General features: G+C 33.8%; 2 protein-coding genes and 2 long non-coding RNA genes across 5 annotated transcripts in view; 2 read left to right on the forward strand and 2 right to left on the reverse strand.

Moving 5' to 3' along the window:
• Window positions 1-205: 205 nt before the first annotated feature.
• Window positions 206-17767, reverse strand: part of LOC123268338 — a 27656-nt gene continuing 10094 nt past the window's right edge. The window contains exons 7-8 of the mRNA XM_044733320.1: window positions 514-700; window positions 206-404 (exon numbers count right to left, since the gene is read on the reverse strand). Of these exons, the coding sequence (XP_044589255.1) occupies window positions 227-404; window positions 514-700 (365 nt within the window). The 3' untranslated portion in view covers window positions 206-226. The remainder of the gene's footprint in view (window positions 405-513; window positions 701-17767) is intronic.
• Window positions 1538-4021, forward strand: LOC123268354. The gene is made up of 3 exons (XR_006510218.1): window positions 1538-1696; window positions 3386-3594; window positions 3939-4021. It is a non-coding gene; the product is annotated as an uncharacterized LOC123268354 (long non-coding RNA).
• Window positions 4178-6745, reverse strand: LOC123268341. Of its 2 annotated transcripts, XR_006510213.1 has the most exons (3): window positions 6519-6745; window positions 4619-4827; window positions 4178-4262 (listed from the first exon to the last, which is right to left on the reverse strand). XR_006510213.1 is itself a non-coding variant. In XM_044733324.1 (2 exons), the coding sequence occupies exon 1, from the start codon at window positions 6018-6020 to the stop codon at window positions 5028-5030; it is 993 nt and encodes a 330-aa protein (XP_044589259.1). In that variant the 5' UTR covers window positions 6021-6105; the 3' UTR covers window positions 4178-4262; window positions 4619-5027. The 2 variants fall into 2 exon arrangements, 1 of the variants encoding a protein (XP_044589259.1); XM_044733324.1 differs by lacking the exon at window positions 6519-6745 and having other exon boundaries at window positions 4619-6105.
• On the forward strand, window positions 7618-9221 carry LOC123268355. Its single transcript, XR_006510219.1, has 4 exons — window positions 7618-7864; window positions 8004-8250; window positions 9053-9058; window positions 9211-9221. It is a non-coding gene; the product is annotated as an uncharacterized LOC123268355 (long non-coding RNA).

Consider the following 17767-nt stretch of genomic DNA (forward strand, 5'->3'; position numbering starts at 1 on the left):
CCACTTAAAAGAAATTTATTGACTTTTCAGATAATTTTTATAGAAACTTGACTTTGATGTATATAAATTATCCGGCCTTGCTCGGAACAAAATGTATCGCGGTTATCCAAAATTTTTTTGAATATTTTAATGCCTTGGAATTTTTTGGAGGAATCGATTTTAAAACATTGTTCTCTTAAAATTAAATTAGGAAATCAATAACTACTTTTAATAATAATAAATGTTTTTATTTAACAACACTCGTTAAACACAAAAATTTAGTACCACTTCTTAAAGCGCTTATCACACGATCTCTAAAAGTTTTTCCTGTCCAATAATAGAGGATAAAGTTAATAGCAAAATTCCAATGATAGATATGGAAAAACAATCCTCTGCACCATTTCAATAACATTTTTTCTTGAAGCCTACAAAACATAAAATAATTATAAAATCATAAAACACTTGATTATACTATTATATTATTTTTATATTTTATAAAAATTAAAAGTCAATGTTTTCATACAAAACTCTCACCAGCTTATATATTGTTGTTGATTTTCTTCAATATATTTAGAAGGATATTTTTTCAATATAACATCCCAGTATAATTCTAAAGTTTCAACAAATCCAATAGGTAATAGTAATATCAGGTGAACAATCGACACAGCTAACAAAGTTCCACTCGTTCCATTAATAAAGTTTAATTTTTTTTGAACTGTTCCTAAAATAAGTTCATTTGTAAGACCAATGAGTATATGATAGATTTATTACATTAAGTATTAACATTATAAAAATAAAAAAAAAAATATATTGCACATCTTTTGCTTAGTGATCATTTTGAGCGTTTTTATGAGCTTTGAAAGTGATTCGAAACTATAGTTCTCGGAACATCTTATTAAATTTATCTATTGCATTTGTCCTCATGATGGAAATTACTGAGAATTCCGTTGATTTAATCTATCGTGTATAACTTCAAATGTAGACGTAAATATTTTTATATGAGCAAAAAAAATATGCTATTATATACTCAATAGACACAATTATTTATTTATCCTACTTCCTTAAAAGAATAATTTTAATATTTTAGTGTTTAAAATTACTAATACACGAACAAAATCGGGTAGGAGACAGACTAGGAGAGATATGTTTTTCATATTTGAGGTATTACTTATTATTATGGCTAAAATAAATAAATTTAGATATAATAATAATAAAGAAGAAAATGAGTTCTGATCAATAATAATGATATTACAAAAAAGGATAGTTCATTATACCATAAACGTCAAAATTATTAATTTAAGGGGCACAACTAGTGTAACGGCCTAAAAAAAAGGTGATTTTTGGGAATTTTTATTAAAGAAAATACTTTATCAATTATTTCAAAATTTTAAGAATATATTTATACATGTTTTAAGAATTTATAGTGAAATTTTTGAAGAAAAAAATTAAATATTTTTTAAGGGGCACAACTAGTGTGAAATTTCGAAAAAATCGATTTTTTTTTTTTCATATTTCGGTAGATTACACCTTTAAAAATAACAAAATAAAATTTCAAATCGATATCTCATATAGTTTTTGAGTTATAACATTTTAAAGACCAGCCGCTCGGCAGCTAGAGAGTCCCATTAGCTACGAGACGTACCTGAGGTATTGTTCAGAGTCTACTGTCCCTTCCAGCCCCTATAACACGATTCCAGTTTCTATTGTTGGCTCTCAGGTATACTAAAATATATCATTATAATAATTTCTAGAAATTTTTCGTTTACTGCCACGTAAATTATTTTCGGAGCCAGACGCATTTAGTCTCATTGTGATCGTTGTATCGAGAGCATCATAATTTTACACGTGCTATTTTCTTGAAAATGAGTGATCAATCTTCATATTCTAATAAAAAAGGAACTCACAATGTTCCTAAACATCGATCAATTGCGAAAAAACGCAAGTTTACCGGAAATAGATTTACATTTGAGCAATCTACTGCGAATACCAGTACGTCCGCAGAAAAGTTATTACATAATAATGACAATAATGTTGTGATTGACCCATCTCATGGATATTGTATTTTGCAATTTTTATCAGTTTTTAGTGCAATTAGTAATTTAGTGGTGTGTAAAACCTGTCAAAAAAAAGTTACTTTCAATCAAGCAAGTCCAAGAGGCCTAGGGTTCAAAATTGCTATAATTTGTGAATGTGGCAATTCGTATATTAATTCTGGACCAATGATTGATAACGCATTTGAAGTAAATAAACGTATTGTTGCTGTGATGCGTCTATTGGGCATCGGAATAAATGGGATAAATCTTTTCTGTGGATTAATGGATTTAGCATGCAAATTTTACGACCAAACTTTTGCGGGATGTTTTACGAATTTACAGATTGCAGCCGAAACCATTTGTAAGCTCAGTATGCAGCAAGCTATAAATGAAGAAAAAGAGCTTACATTAAAGGAAGAAAATTCGGAGACAAATTTGACTGTTAGCGGCGACGGTACCTGGAAAAAACGTGGCCATACTTCCCGTTTTGGAGTAGTTACGCTGGCAGGAAAATACAGCAAGAAAATTCTTGATTCATGCGTAAAATCTACATATTGTCAGAGTTGTGTTTTTTGGAAGAAAAAAGATAGCGAACCTGAAGCTTATGAGGAATGGCTATCATTACACGAAGAAGAATGTGATGTCAATCATAAAGGATCTGCCTCAAAATGGAAGTGGATAGTGTAAAAGACATGTTTGGTCCTTCCATTAGTAAATATGGTGTAAAATATACCCGCTATATTGGTGATGGTGATAGTGCTACCCACAAAGGACTTATAGATTTGAATCATATGATATTCCTGTTGCTAAATTGGAATGCTATCTACATGTGAAAAAAGAATGGGAACACGTTGCCGAAATGTAAAGAAAACTAATAAGAATTTAGGGGAAAAAAGTAAAACATCACAAAAGTTAACTGTAAATTTAATAAATAAACTCCAAAAATATTATGGTCTGGCAATTATGAGGAATCAAGATAATGTAGATGAAATGTATAAAGCAATCTGGGCAACATTTTATCATTTCTGTTCAACTGACAAAAACCCAAATCATAAAAATTGTCCAGAAGGCGCTGAAAGTTGGTGCGCTTATCGCCGCGCGGAAGCTGAAGGAATCACTAGTACATTTAAACACGATTACCTCCCACTGGATCCAGAAGTACAAAAGCTATAAAACCTATTTATGAAGACTTATCTCGACATGAATTGCTTGATAGATGTAAAGGTAACAATACTCAAAACAACAATGAAAGCTACAACGGTTTACTTTGGCACTTTTCACCCAAGCATCTTCATAATGGCTTCAAAACTATTGAATTGTCAAATAATTTCGCAACTGCAATATTTAATGACGGTTATTCGTCAATTTTGAAGATGTTCAATCTAATGGGAGTGATAGTTGGACCAGCAGCAAGAGATTTTGCGGCTCTTAAGGACAACACGAGAATACGAATCGCTGATCATCGCCAAAGGGCTTCTTCAAAAGAAGGTCGATCCTCTCGAAGAAAAGCTTCTTCAGCTGAACAAGCCCTTTTCGAAGAAGAGGAAGGTGAATTATATGGCCCTGGAATAGCAGATTAGCTGTAAGTATGATTTTAAACCACTTATAACAGTGAAAACGATCATTTTATCTTTAAGCGCGTTTTTCTCGAAACAGCATTTTCCGAATTTGCTGCAGTGATTACTCAAAAACAAATGATCCGATCACTATCGAATTTTTTTTACATGTTCTATATATAGTTCTCCGTACAATGACCTATCGATTTTTTGATCTGATCAAAAATCGAATTTTAACAGGCCAAAACGACCAAAATTTTGGGTAAAATTCGTCTATTTTTTTAAAACGCCGCCATATTGTCAATTTTTGATTTTTTTATCGTAGGTCATTGTACAGACAATTTTATCTAGTTTAACGAGAATTTTTTAGATTTCATCCACGGAGAAGGCCGGAATCACTGCAGCAGTGAAGGACCTTTTTTTTCGCGCCGTTGGAGATCGACGATAACTTAAAAAATATTTAATTTTTTTCTTCAAAAATTTCACTATAAATTCTTAAAACATGTATAAATATATTCTTAAAATTTTGAAATAATTGATAAAGTATTTTCTTTAATAAAAATTCCCAATAATCACCTTTTTTTTAGGCCGTTACACTAGTTGTGCCCCTTAAGTTATCGTCGATCTCCAACGGCGCGAAAAAAAAAAGGTCCTTCACTGCTGCAGTGATTCCGGCCTTCTCCGTGGATGAAATCTAAAAAAAAAAAATTCTCGTTAAACTAGATAAAATTGTCTGTACAATGACCTACGATAAAAAAAAAAATCAAAAATTGACAATATGGCGGCGTTTTAAAAAAAATAGACGAATTTTACCCAAAATTTTGGTCGTTTTTGGCCTGCCAAAATTCGATTTTTGATCAGATCAAAAAATCGATAGGTCATTGTACGGAGAACTATATATAGAACATGTAAAAAAAATTCGATAGTGATCGGATCATTTGTTTTTGAGTAATCACTGCAGCAAATTCGGAAAATGCTGTTTCGAGAAAAACGCGCTTAAAGATAAAATGATCGTTTTCACTGTTATAAGTGGTTTAAAATCATACTTACAGCTAATCTGCTATTCCAGGGCCATATAATTCACCTTCCTCTTCTTCGAAAAGGGCTTGTTCAGCTGAAGAAGCTTTTCTTCGAGAGGATCGACCTTCTTTTGAAGAAGCCCTTTGGCGATGATCAGCGATTCGTATTCTCGTGTTGTCCTTAAGAGCCGCAAAATCTCTTGCTGCTGGTCCAACTATCACTCCCATTAGATTGAACATCTTCAAAATTGACGAATAACCGTCATTAAATATTGCAGTTGCGAAATTATTTGACAATTCAATAGTTTTGAAGCCATTATGAAGATGCTTGGGTGAAAAGTGCCAAAGTAAACCGTTGTAGCTTTCATTGTTGTTTTGAGTATTGTTACCTTTACATCTATCAAGCAATTCATGTCGAGATAAGTCTTCATAAATAGGTTTTATAGCTTTTTGTACTTCTGGATCCAGTGGGAGGTAATCGTGTTTAAATGTACTAGTGATTCCTTCAGCTTCCGCGCGGCGATAAGCGCACCAACTTTCAGCGCCTTCTGGACAATTTTATGATTTGGGTTTTTGTCAGTTGAACAGAAATGATAAAATGTTGCCCAGATTGCTTTATACATTTCATCTACATTATCTTGATTCCTCATAATTGCCAGACCATAATATTTTTGGAGTTTATTTATTAAATTTACAGTTAACTTTTGTGATGTTTTACTTTTTCCTCCTAAATTCTTATTAGTTTTCTTTACATTTCGGCAACGTGTTCCCATTCTTTTTTTCACATGTAGATAGCATTCCAATTTAGCAACAGGAATATCATAAGGATTCAAATCTATAAGTCCTTTGTGGGTAGCACTATCACCATCACCAATATAGCGGGTATATTTTACACCATATTTACTAATGGAAGGACCAAACATGTCTTTTACACTATCCACTTCCATTTTTGAGGCAGATCCTTTATGATTGACATCACATTCTTCTTCGTGTAATGATAGCCATTCCTCATAAGCTTCAGGTTCGCTATCTTTTTTTTTCTTCCAAAAAACACAACTCTGACAATATGTAGATTTTACGCATGAATCAAGAATTTTCTTGCTGTATTTTCCTGCCAGCGTAACTACTCCAAAACGGGAAGTATGGCCACGTTTTTTCCAGGTACCGTCGCCGCTAACAGTCAAATTTGTCTCCGAATTTTCTTCCTTTAATGTAAGCTCTTTTTCTTCATTTATAGCTTGCTGCATACTGAGCTTACAAATGGTTTCGGCTGCAATCTGTAAATTCGTAAAACATCCCGCAAAAGTTTGGTCGTAAAATTTGCATGCTAAATCCATTAATCCACAGAAAAGATTTATCCCATTTATTCCGATGCCCAATAGACGCATCACAGCAACAATACGTTTATTTACTTCAAATGCGTTATCAATCATTGGTCCAGAATTAATATACGAATTGCCACATTCACAAATTATAGCAATTTTGAACCCTAGGCCTCTTGGACTTGCTTGATTGAAAGTAACTTTTGACAGGTTTTACACACCACTAAATTACTAATTGCACTAAAAACTGATAAAAATTGCAAAATACAATATCCATGAGATGGGTCAATCACAACATTATTGTCATTATTATGTAATAACTTTTCTGCGGACGTACTGGTATTCGCAGTAGATTGCTCAAATGTAAATCTATTTCCGGTAAACTTGCGTTTTTTCGCAATTGATCGATGTTTAGGAACATTGTGAGTTCCTTTTTTATTATAATATGAAGATTGATCACTCATTTTCAAGAAAATAGCACGTGTAAAATTATGATGCTCTCGATACAACGATCACAATGAGACTAAATGCGTCTGGCTCCGAAAATAATTTACGTGGCAGTAAACGAAAAATTTCTAGAAATTATTATAATGATATATTTTAGTATACCTGAGAGCCAACAATAGAAACTGGAATCGTGTTATAGGGGCTGGAAGGGACAGTAGACTCTGAACAATACCTCAGGTACGTCTCGTAGCTAATGGGACTCTCTAGCTGCCGAGCGGCTGGTCTTTAAAATGTTATAACTCAAAAACTATATGAGATATCGATTTGAAATTTTAATATGTTATTTTTAAAGGTGTAATCTACCGAAATATGAAAAAAAAAAAAAATCGATTTTTTCGAAATTTCACACTAGTTGTGCCCCTTAAAATGCTCTTTAATTTAAAATGAGTCATATCAACCTAACATATTCAACTTTTAAAAGTCTGCTTCACTGATTTTGCGGTGTGTGTTGAGAACTATGACCAAGGTCTAACTTTTTGAATTTGAGTATTTTGGGTTTATTTTAATTTTGGGATTATTATTTAATTATTGTATTTATTTAGTTAATAATATTATATTATTGTTACCGAAGGTTTGATTAAATTAGAAATTTAAGAGTGTGAGGAATCATTTTGAAGCCGAGCAGAATTTAGCGAGCAAAAGAAATTAATTGTAAAAGAAATTAAAAGACTGGAGAAATTATTCTAAGTCCCAAGCCGATTTAGTTGGGAAAGCAACGAATGGATAGAAAATGAAAGAAATGACGATTATTATTTTGTGAGAAATAATTTAGGTAAGCGAAAATTTTATAAGTCCCGAGCAAGTTTTAGTATGGGAAATCGACGAATGGATATATAATTAAAGAAATTACGATTAAAATAATAAAGAATTGTGAATTTGACAAAACGAATGGATAGAGAATGAAAGAAATTACGATTAAAATAGTAAATGAATTTGTTAGAATTTGTCTTCGAGAATAAAAACTATGGAGGGTAGAGGTACCTACCTCTACCCTCCATAATAAAAACTTAAAAATTTTCGACAATTGTTAAGCTTGCGCGAGCCTCGACAGAGGGCGAAGATTTCTCGTTTGTAGTGATGGTTCAAAAATATGTTAAGTTCCGTTTTGAAAATAAATTTGACAAGCGATTTGAGTGATTCCGATCATTTTTACTGAATCGAACAAATATATTACCGACTGATTGATTGATTCGAGCTTGTAACGGAGTGATCGTTACTTGGTAAATTCCCCTATTTCGGTACCCAGTTATTTATCGACTGCTCACAGTGCGCTGTGATCTAAAGCTCGTTTAGAGCTAGTAAGAAAGGCCCCAAGGTGGAGAAGCCGGCGTAGTGGTAGTGGGGAGAGCAGAGGGAGCAATAAGTGTAGAACTAAATTTAGTAAGAATCATTGTGACTGAGTAGCTCGAATGGACGAGACGCAAATTTTTCCAAAACATCCAGCTAAGGTAATTATTTTTATTCTGCTTGTCCAACGTGGAACGAAGCGATAATATTTTGTTAATTTAATGCTTGCTAGGCCTAATGCCAGTTTGGTTAGATTAACTTTAACTTGTGATAATTTCTAATGCTGATTTGCGATTACAGGCGTAATAGATACCCAGAGAGCGAGTGTTGGTGACTAGAGTTTGCCGCCAAATTGAGAATACCTCACCGAGGGAAAATTCACGCCAGTACCCGAAGACTAGGAGTTGCAGCTCACCGTTGGAGTGCAGATTAAAATTATAAGAACTCCAGGTACAAATAACGAGTCTTAATTATTCCTCGGGGCAGCGGCATCAGCCAGGCAACACGTCGGCTGAAGGTCACCGCCATTTCGTGCTCAGTCACAATCGTTAGCTTTATTTAGTATCAGATTTGATATTAAAATTAGAAAATTATAAAACAATTAATTAATAACACCAGGTCATGTTTCGGGTTATTGATTAATTTGTTTAGGGAAAATAATTTGTCTTGGTCATTACTAATTTTACACGTAGGCCTGTCGGGGTTAATAATACTAGGCATTTAGTTCGGGTCATTAATTCCAGATCTTTACGCCATGTGTAAAATTTATTAATTGAAAATCTTTGAATAATAATCTGGCTTAAGCCAATAGAAATAGAATTGAGTAAACCGCTAAATTAGAATTATTTGAGACAAAAATTTATTCCAAACTAAAATTATTTTAATAAATTATTTGGCGGATTATTTAATATTTGTCATAATTTAAATAAATCTAGAGTCAGGAAATAATCATTAAAATCAATATAATTGTTAATCTAAATTATTTAGTAAAAAAAAGGGTAGAAAATAAAAATGATAAAAATTCGTCAAAAAAAAAAATTACACTAAAAACTTGCGACAGAGACGCAAGACCGAGTGAGAGCGTCAGCCATCTTGTCCCGCGCGAAAACGCTAAGTAGAGGACATTCAAGGTCGAAACAAAATGTCTCCGTTCGTTTGAAATAAAATAAACTCAAGTAAAATGAAATATTAAGTTTTAAGAAACACATAATAAAATACAATAGAATAATATTTTGTCAAATTTCACTTTTGCGTTGGAAAATAAATTTAGTAAAATTTACTGCTGATTACTGGATTAAATAAAATAGGTCGGAATAAAATAATTTGGATTAATTTAAATAGTATAAAAGATTTAAGTTTACTCGATTATAGGAATTTATTTAATTTTGTTAAAATAAAGATTAAAATTTATTTAGTAATTTCTCGGACATAATGAATGGATTTAATCCTCGATGAATTGGAATTTTAATTTGGATAATTATTGTTGTAGAAGTTGAAGATACGGCAGTAATTTAGATAATAGGAATTTGTAATTTATAATTCGGAAAATGATGAATAAGAATTTTAGAAATATTAAGCAGGAAAATAATATTTTGGAAATTAGTTATAAATTGGAATTCAAGCGTTATTATTGTTATTATTGGAAATTGGAATGGAGTGTGTTTGTGTGTGAATAAAGGGGCTATCCTGCTTCGGGGTAGTTCTCTTAGAGTAGCGTGAAGTTTGGGGGACAGCGTGCGCTGTGTGGACAACGTGTGCAGTCACGTCCGGGTCCAGCTCAGTGGCGTGAGAGTCCGTGAGACCGCGCGAACTAAGTTAGAGTATCGTTAGAGGTCTAGGGGACGACGCGAAGTAGATAGAGTACCGTGAGAGTCCAGTAGGCATCGGGTACTGTAGCCACGTGAGGGTCTAGCTGGACAGCGCGAAATATACCGAATGAGAGTGAGTGTGAGTGTGGATTCTTATCTATGAAATTTTATATATTGTTATTTTGGTCATTATTTCAATTGTAAAAGGGATTAGATAAATAAATAATTTTGTTAAACGAATTTCTGTGTTTAATTCTTAGTTCCTTCCAGCAATCTCTCACGACCCTGACCTAATACTCCATGTTCTGGTCCAGTTTCTGGATACTGAGGCCAAAAATCCAGTGGCGCCCTTAAGAGTAAAAGGGGCGACCGAGGGAAACAAAACATTCCGTTTCAAGCTTCGTCCGTTGAACAGAACGCATCTATACTCAGTGACTTAAAACATCAACGCAACGTTATACGAAGATTCTCGGCAGTTATTCAACTATGAGTCCTGCCGCCAACACTGGGATAACGGACTCCGATGGTTTCACGAAAATTTCTCGTAAAAGAAGAAAAAAGCAAGGCGCGTACAGCAGCGATAGTGAAGAAGAAGAAAGCAATGAGAACGAAAAAGTTAAAAGACTAGAAGACCAGCACCAATTGTAGTAAATTCGGAAGAAGTTAAACACGAAAAATTATTACAACTAACTCAAGATATAAGAAAAGATCTCCCAAACACAACAATGAAACACACTAGGAAATCTTTTAGTATCTTCCCGCAAACGAATGAAGATCATGAAAAAATCGAAATATGCCTAAAAAAAGAAGGCATACACTACTACACATATGCTAAACCATAAAGTAAAGAAAAAAAGTTCGTAATCAAGGGCTTACCTAAAATCGAAACACGACTCATCGATGTTGAAAAAATGAAATTGAAAAAATTGGGATTAAGCCATTGAAAGTAGCAGAAATGAAATCTAAACAAGAAAACAACATGTTCCCCTTCTACTATCTGTCAGTCGGGCCAGAAACTGATGTCAATTTAATCTACAAAATAAAAAGCATAGATGCATTCATCGTCAGGGTCGAACGATATGTTAATCCAAGACAAGGAACTCGATGCTACAACTGCCAAGAGTTTGGTCATTGCTCACTACACTGCTATAGAAAACCTAAATGCTTGAAGTGCGCAGGAGAGCACAAAACACAAGAATGTCAAAAAGACAAAGAAACTAAACCAACATGTGCCAACTGCAACTTGGAATATCCTGCAAACCATAGTAAATGTCAAATCTATTTAAACTATCTAGATAAACTCCTAAAAAGAAAAAACACCCAACACCAATTAAAAAAACAGCATCCTGCTCCGCCGATGATGACGTCTGCAAACTTCCCGGCGCTGCCCAAGACCAGAGGACAACTCCATCTTCAACCACAGCCTCATCAAGCTACACCAATGTCGCCAACAGCTGAACTATACAACCAGGTAATAACTGAAACCCCAATAACCGAAAAAGCAAACGCTACTAATTTAATAAATAATATTAATTCAACAAGTACAGAAAACATAAATATAATTAGTTCGTTTATAACAGAAGTAAAATATATTCAGCAAATAAGCAATTTCATTAACATTTTTAATCAAATAAAAATTTTAAATTCAAAATTACGTGAAAATATTAAAGATCGTCAAGCCCAGCTTAATGCCATAATAGATTTCACTACTGCTATAGGATATGGTACTGAAGAAGAAAAAGAAAATGACAATGGCGAATAAAAATAAAGACTTACTGACATTAGTACACTGGAACGCAAATGGACTGACTGAAAAATGGACAGAGCTCAAAAATTTCATTTTCACTCATAACATAGATGTAATGCTAGTAAATGAGACTAAACTAACAAAAAAGAAACTCAGCAGTATCCCAGGATATGTTGTTGTCAGACAGGATAGGCCGGGTAATACAGCAGGTGGAGGACTACTTATTATAATTAAAAACACTATTAGTTACCAGGAAACAAATAAAACAAATTATAGCACAATAGAAGCATTAGGTATAAAAATAAATAATATTATTGTATATTCAGTATACATAAGACCAACAATAGATAATAAACTAAACAAAATAAACAAACAAGAACTAGGACAATTAATAAATAGCTCCATATCGGTTATACTGATAGGAGACTTCAATTCAAAGCACACTTTCTGGAATTGTAAAGCAAATAACTACAATGGAAAACTAATTTATGAATATGCAAATCAAAATAATTTAACAGTTAAAGCACCTGATAACTTTACTTTGTATCCAATTAATGGTGGATTACCATCAACAGTAGATTTTGCGATATTTAAAAACATCCAATATAACAGTAAAATAGATGCAATAAACGAACTTGACTCCGACCATCTACCAATTATATTAAACCTATAACTACGCCAAAACATCACTAAAACCAGAACACCTAAACTAAATTACAAAAAAAGCTGACTGGCCGCAATACAGACAAATTATAAATTTCAACTTAAATTTGAGTAGACAATTAAAAACACCAATTGATATAGATATCGAAGTCGCATATCTCACTAAAACTATCAGCAATGCATTAGAAGCAACTATTCCTAAAATAAATTACAATAGTCAATACAAACCTCTCACTGATGAAATAGTAAAATTAATTAAAGAAAGAAACAACATAAGACGAGCTTTCCAAAGAACAGGCCGCGATGTCTTTAGAAGGCTGAGAAATCAACTTTCTAAGGATATCAAAATAGCTATTAAAAAACACAACAACGAATCCTGGGATAAAAAATTAGAAAATCTTAAAATTAACAATAATACTCTGTGGCAAACAGCAAAATCATTTACAAAAAAATCCGATACCAAAAATCCGAATCCAAGTTATTAGGTGACTGAATGGTAGTTACGGACAATGTTTCGGATAGCTTAACTGGTAGAGCCTTTGGCGCGTAACCAAACGATCCGGGTTCGAGTCCCGGTCTGGGCTGTCCGAATTATTTTTTCGGTTACCGAAAATTCCTACTGAGTAAAGGTCCCCCCTCCCCCTTATCCATTATTTCCCCAGTTCCCAAATTTGTCTTTAATGACAAATTTAGCTATGAATTATGGCTGCTTCTGGAAACGCAGCAATTATCGGATCAGTTTGTTGTTTCAGGAGTTCCTGAGATGCCTACGGAGGATTTGGGAGACATAGTGAAGAATCTGAGTAATTCTCTGGGACTTTATTTTTTTCAAGATATTGAAGTCAACTGTGTATCTTCAGTAGAGCGTCTTGGCAAAAGAAAAATAGCTGTTGCTGGTGGTGATTCTTCGCGTTCTCGGGACATTGTTGTTAAGTGTCAATCCTCGCTTATTGTTAATAAATTTTTTGAGGCGAAGAAAGTGCGTCGGAACATTACGGCTGATATGTTAGTCCAAGGTGCGCGTAAACTACCGGTTTACATTAACAGACGATTTCCTTCTATACTGTACAAGTTACGTCAGAGTATTGTGAGGCAATTTCCGATGGTAAGCAAGAAAAATGTTTGGATTGCAGCAGGTGCGGTTTGTGTTAGACTTCAGGATGGCTCTCAGCCACTGAAAATATTACCGTCGATGGATTTGACGAAGATTCCGGGCTTAAGCCAATAACGTAGAGTTGCTGTCTCTCAGCAGAGTGTTACTATTTGCAGTTCGTCAGTTGATATAAAAATTTGTCACCTTAATGCGCAATCACTGGTTCCGCACATTGATGAGTTTCGAGATCATTTTCGAGTTTTGGACTATGATATTATCGCTGTTTCTGAATCGTGGCTGTCGTCAAGTGTTGTTGATGCTCAAGTCAACCTTTCTGAGTTCCACCTGCTTCGTAATGACCGGAAAACATGTCACAGTGGAGGTGTTTTACTATTCATACGTAATACATTGTCGTCAAGAATTATTAACTGTTCCTCGAACCTGCTGGATGGTTATCCAGAGTACATTATTGCTGAAGTGTGGACCACGGTACGTAACAAAATTTTAATCTCTGTGATATATCGTCCCCCAAATACTGATTTGCTGAATGACTTTGAAAGTGACTTTAGTGAGCTTTTTATGTTTCATAAGAATATTGTGATAATGGGTGACTTGAATATAAATATGTTAACTAATACTAATTTATCTGCGCATTTAAATGACTTTTGTAACTCTTTTAATTTATGCATTGTTCCATTTAGTGCTACACATCATACTGCTACGTCACATAGATGGATTGATCATTGTATAGTTAATAACATTAATAATTTGGTTGACTCGTGTCAATCAGATGTGCCTTTTCTCTCCGGCCATGACATTATTAGTGTGACATTAAATTTAAGTGTTCCGAGGCATTCTCCTCTGACTTTCCGTTGCCGTAATTGGAGTCTTATTAATAGTGAATCAATAGCTGACATAGTCGATAATTCATCAGCGGTATTCCACGTTAATTATTTATCAATTGATGACAACATTTCTCATCTAAATCGGAATGTGTTTCATATTATTAACTCCATTGCTCCGGAGCATGTAATAAAGGCATCTCGTCCGCCTGCTCCTTGGATATCCCCTGAATAAAAAAAAGTATTGAGACAAAGAAAAAAGTATTGGATTGACAAGAAAACCAATACTTTTCTCTTTGTCTCAATACTTTTTTTTAATCAGGGTCTAGTGACATTCGTGATTTACAGCATCGCAGGGATAAGCTGTATAGAATTTATCGTAGATCTGGTTATGCTTTTGAGGAGTACTGCAATGTCCGTCGTCTTGTAAAGAAGAGAATTATTGAGGCTAAAAAAAATTATTTGCAGGACAGGTTCAGACATCCTAGGTGTCCGAAAGCCGTCTGGAATGACTTCAGAAGACTGGGTCTTTTAAGAGATTCCTCGAAAGTGTTTATTTTGCCAGATCTTGATTTGGATCAACTCAATGACCACTTTGTGTCTGTTGGTAGTTCTGGGCGCAATTGCGATAATCATCAAGGCGTCTGTGTCAATGATAGCAACGCCCATAATCAGTTTAATTTTGTAGAAATCACTGAGGAAGATGTTGAGCGAAATCTCAAGCGCACTACTACTGCAGCTGTTAGTCCAGATGGTCTTTCCATTACATTTTATAAAGTACTACAGCAAATTTTACTACCATCAATTGCTAATTCATTTAATATTTCTCTAAGGACATGCCAGTTTCCAGAGCAATGGAAAAAGTCGATTATGTTACCACTGCCTAAAGTGAGGTGTCCTCAGTCCTGTAATGATTATAGACCAATTTCTATCTTGTGTCCTTTATCGAAAGTTTTGGAGCGTTGTGTACATGATCAACATCTACTACATCAAGGAAAATAATCTGCTTGATCCTTATCAGACAGGTTTTCAAGAGGGAATGAACACTTAAACTGCAGTGCTTCAACTATGTGATGATATTCGTCTTGCTATTGATGGCCATAAGGTTACTGTTGCTGTTTTCTTTGATTTCAGCAAGGCGTTTGACTGCGTTGATCACAGTTTGTTGTTACTAACGCTTAAGAACTTAAACTTATCGTCAGAAGCGTTATTATGGATGCAATCGTATCTATCTAACAGATCCCAAGCTGTTAAGCATGGCGATTGTTTATCTTCTTGGCAATACACTGAAAAAAAAGTATGAGTCTCACACTTATAAATTTCAGTGATATTACAATACTTGGTATTGCGAATAGACTTAAACAATATTTAAGTCTCAACGCAATATTTTTAAGCGCTACACTAAAACTCGTTTAAGTCATACACTTAAACCGACTTTGAGTGCCACCGCAAAACTCATAACCACAATACACTCAAATATGTTAATTTTTTATTAATTTATATATTTAAAAAAATATTGATTAAAACACTAATGTTAGGATGTTACAATTATTGTAATAATGATTAACCTCGGTTGACAATGTGTTCAAATTTTACATTATAAAATTACATATATGTAATTTTATATTATACCTTACATATATGTAAGGTATACCTTCAAACACTTGATGATGGGAGGATTAATTCCACTCAGTTAATTTATTTTTCACCCACGGATCCATAAATAATTATTGTTAATGTCAATTATATAAATATTTTTTTTATGCTCTTAAAAACGATGTTTAGGTTAAAGGTATAAACACAGTATATAAACACGGGGAAAAAAGAAGCGAAGTACGCGCTGAGTCTTACGCGGGAACTTTTTTTGCTATACTCTCTGAACTTGCAATAGTATCGTACGGAAAATATAAGTCACTCACTTAAACAGAGTATTGCGATAATACTTAAACTTTTTTATATCATATTCGCAATACCAATTCATTAAAAAAGAGTATACCCATAGGACTTAAACTTTTTTTTCAGTGTATACTCGGAGCGGTGTCCCACAAGGTAGCGTGCTTGGGCCGCTGTTGTTCTCGTTGCTTGTCTCAATGTTGGGCCTGCAGATTAAATGTAAGAATCTGTTTTATGCAGATGACTTGGTTGTGTACGTATCCTGTTCAATGTCTGACTTGAATGATGCAGTATTACAACTAAATACTGATGTCGATTTCATAGTGGAGTGATGTGCTAATAATTTCTTAAAACTAAATGCTGCAAAGACTAAGTCAATTATTTTTGGTTCCCTTCGGCATGTAAAAGATCCGGCTTGTATTGCTGCTAGGAAGATTGTGACTGGAGATGTAGTTACCGACTACTCGGTCTCTGTTAAATACTTGGGTGTCATTTTAGATCATACTCTCTCGTGGCATGATTAAATTATTTCAATGTGTAACCGATCAATGTATAATTTTGCCGATTTTCGACTACTGTACATTGGCCTACACTGATATGTCAGGCACTCTACAGAAAAAGCTGCAGAGAATATTCAACGCCTGCATTAGGTTCATTTGTAGACTGGCGAGGTATGAGCACGTTACTCCTAGTAGAAGGCTACTTGGTTGGATAACTTTATCAAGTCGGCGTGAGTTCCTGACTGCTTGCTCTATTTTTAAAATGCTGAGATTACATCATAACAGAGTACTGCTGCAAGAATTCAATCTGTTGACTTCAGTTCGAGTACACTCTGCCAGACAAACTGACGTGTTGAGTTTGCCATTTGCTCGAACTGCAACATTTGATAACTCGTTTATTGTCACGGCAGTTAGAGTGTGGAACCAGTTACCGGAGGAGATTGTGTTGATTACTGATTACAATGAATTTCGATCAAAGTGCTACAAGTTTTTTGTAAATAAAGATGATAAATAATTATCACTACATAACTGTCCAAATTACTAATTATTCAAATTTATTTTTTCTTTTTTCTTTCTTTAGTTTTATAAACTAGAGTCATTAATTGGTAAATTAACTTAATTACTTAAATGGACTTTGCTTTGCTTTGAGACAACGTTACTTATTTATTCTCATTGTATTGTTATCATTTCCATTACTGTTAACAACTTTTATTATTACTATGTATTAATTTATATGCAAGGCCCTTAGGGAGCTAAGGCTTCAGGGTCTAAAAATTTGGTAAATAAATAAATAAATACCAGCATCCCAACTTTACACGGACGAACTGGACTTGTTTTCTCTGATTACGACAAAGCAAACGTCCTTGCTGAACATTTTGAGTCAGTCTATCGTATCACTGAAGATGATGGCGATGAAGAGACGGAAGAAACAGTAAATAATGCATACAGTAACTTTTCAAATATCACAATAAATGCAGATGAAGTAATACTCACAACCCCAAGCGAAATAGCCAAAGCCATTAAAAGTACAAAACCGAGAAAAGCTCCTGGTCCAGACGGTATCCAAAACATTGCATTAAAAAACTTACCGAAAAAAGCCTTAGTTTAATTAACATACATTTACAATAGTTGTTTACAAATATCATATTTTCCGAACGAATGGAAAACAGCAAATGTCCTGGCTTTTCAAAAGCCAGGAAAAGACAAATTATTTCCACAAAATTACAGACCCATTAGCTTATTATCAACCTTAAGTAAAATTTTCGAAATTATCATTCTAAACAGAATAAAAACTTTTGAAAAAGAAAAGAATTTACTAATAGACGAACAATTTGGCTTCAGAGAAAAAAGAAGTACCGTTCATCAACTTGTAAGAATCACAGCATATATCTCAAACTATTTTAATTTAAACAAATCCTCAGCAATGATACTAATTGATATTGAAAAAGCTTTTGATACTGTCTGGCACAGGGGCTTAATATACATACTAATAGAACTAAATTTTCCTAAATCTATATA

Source organism: Cotesia glomerata, linkage group LG7, assembly GCF_020080835.1.
Source record: "Cotesia glomerata isolate CgM1 linkage group LG7, MPM_Cglom_v2.3, whole genome shotgun sequence".
NCBI classification, from domain to species: domain Eukaryota; kingdom Metazoa; phylum Arthropoda; class Insecta; order Hymenoptera; family Braconidae; genus Cotesia; species Cotesia glomerata.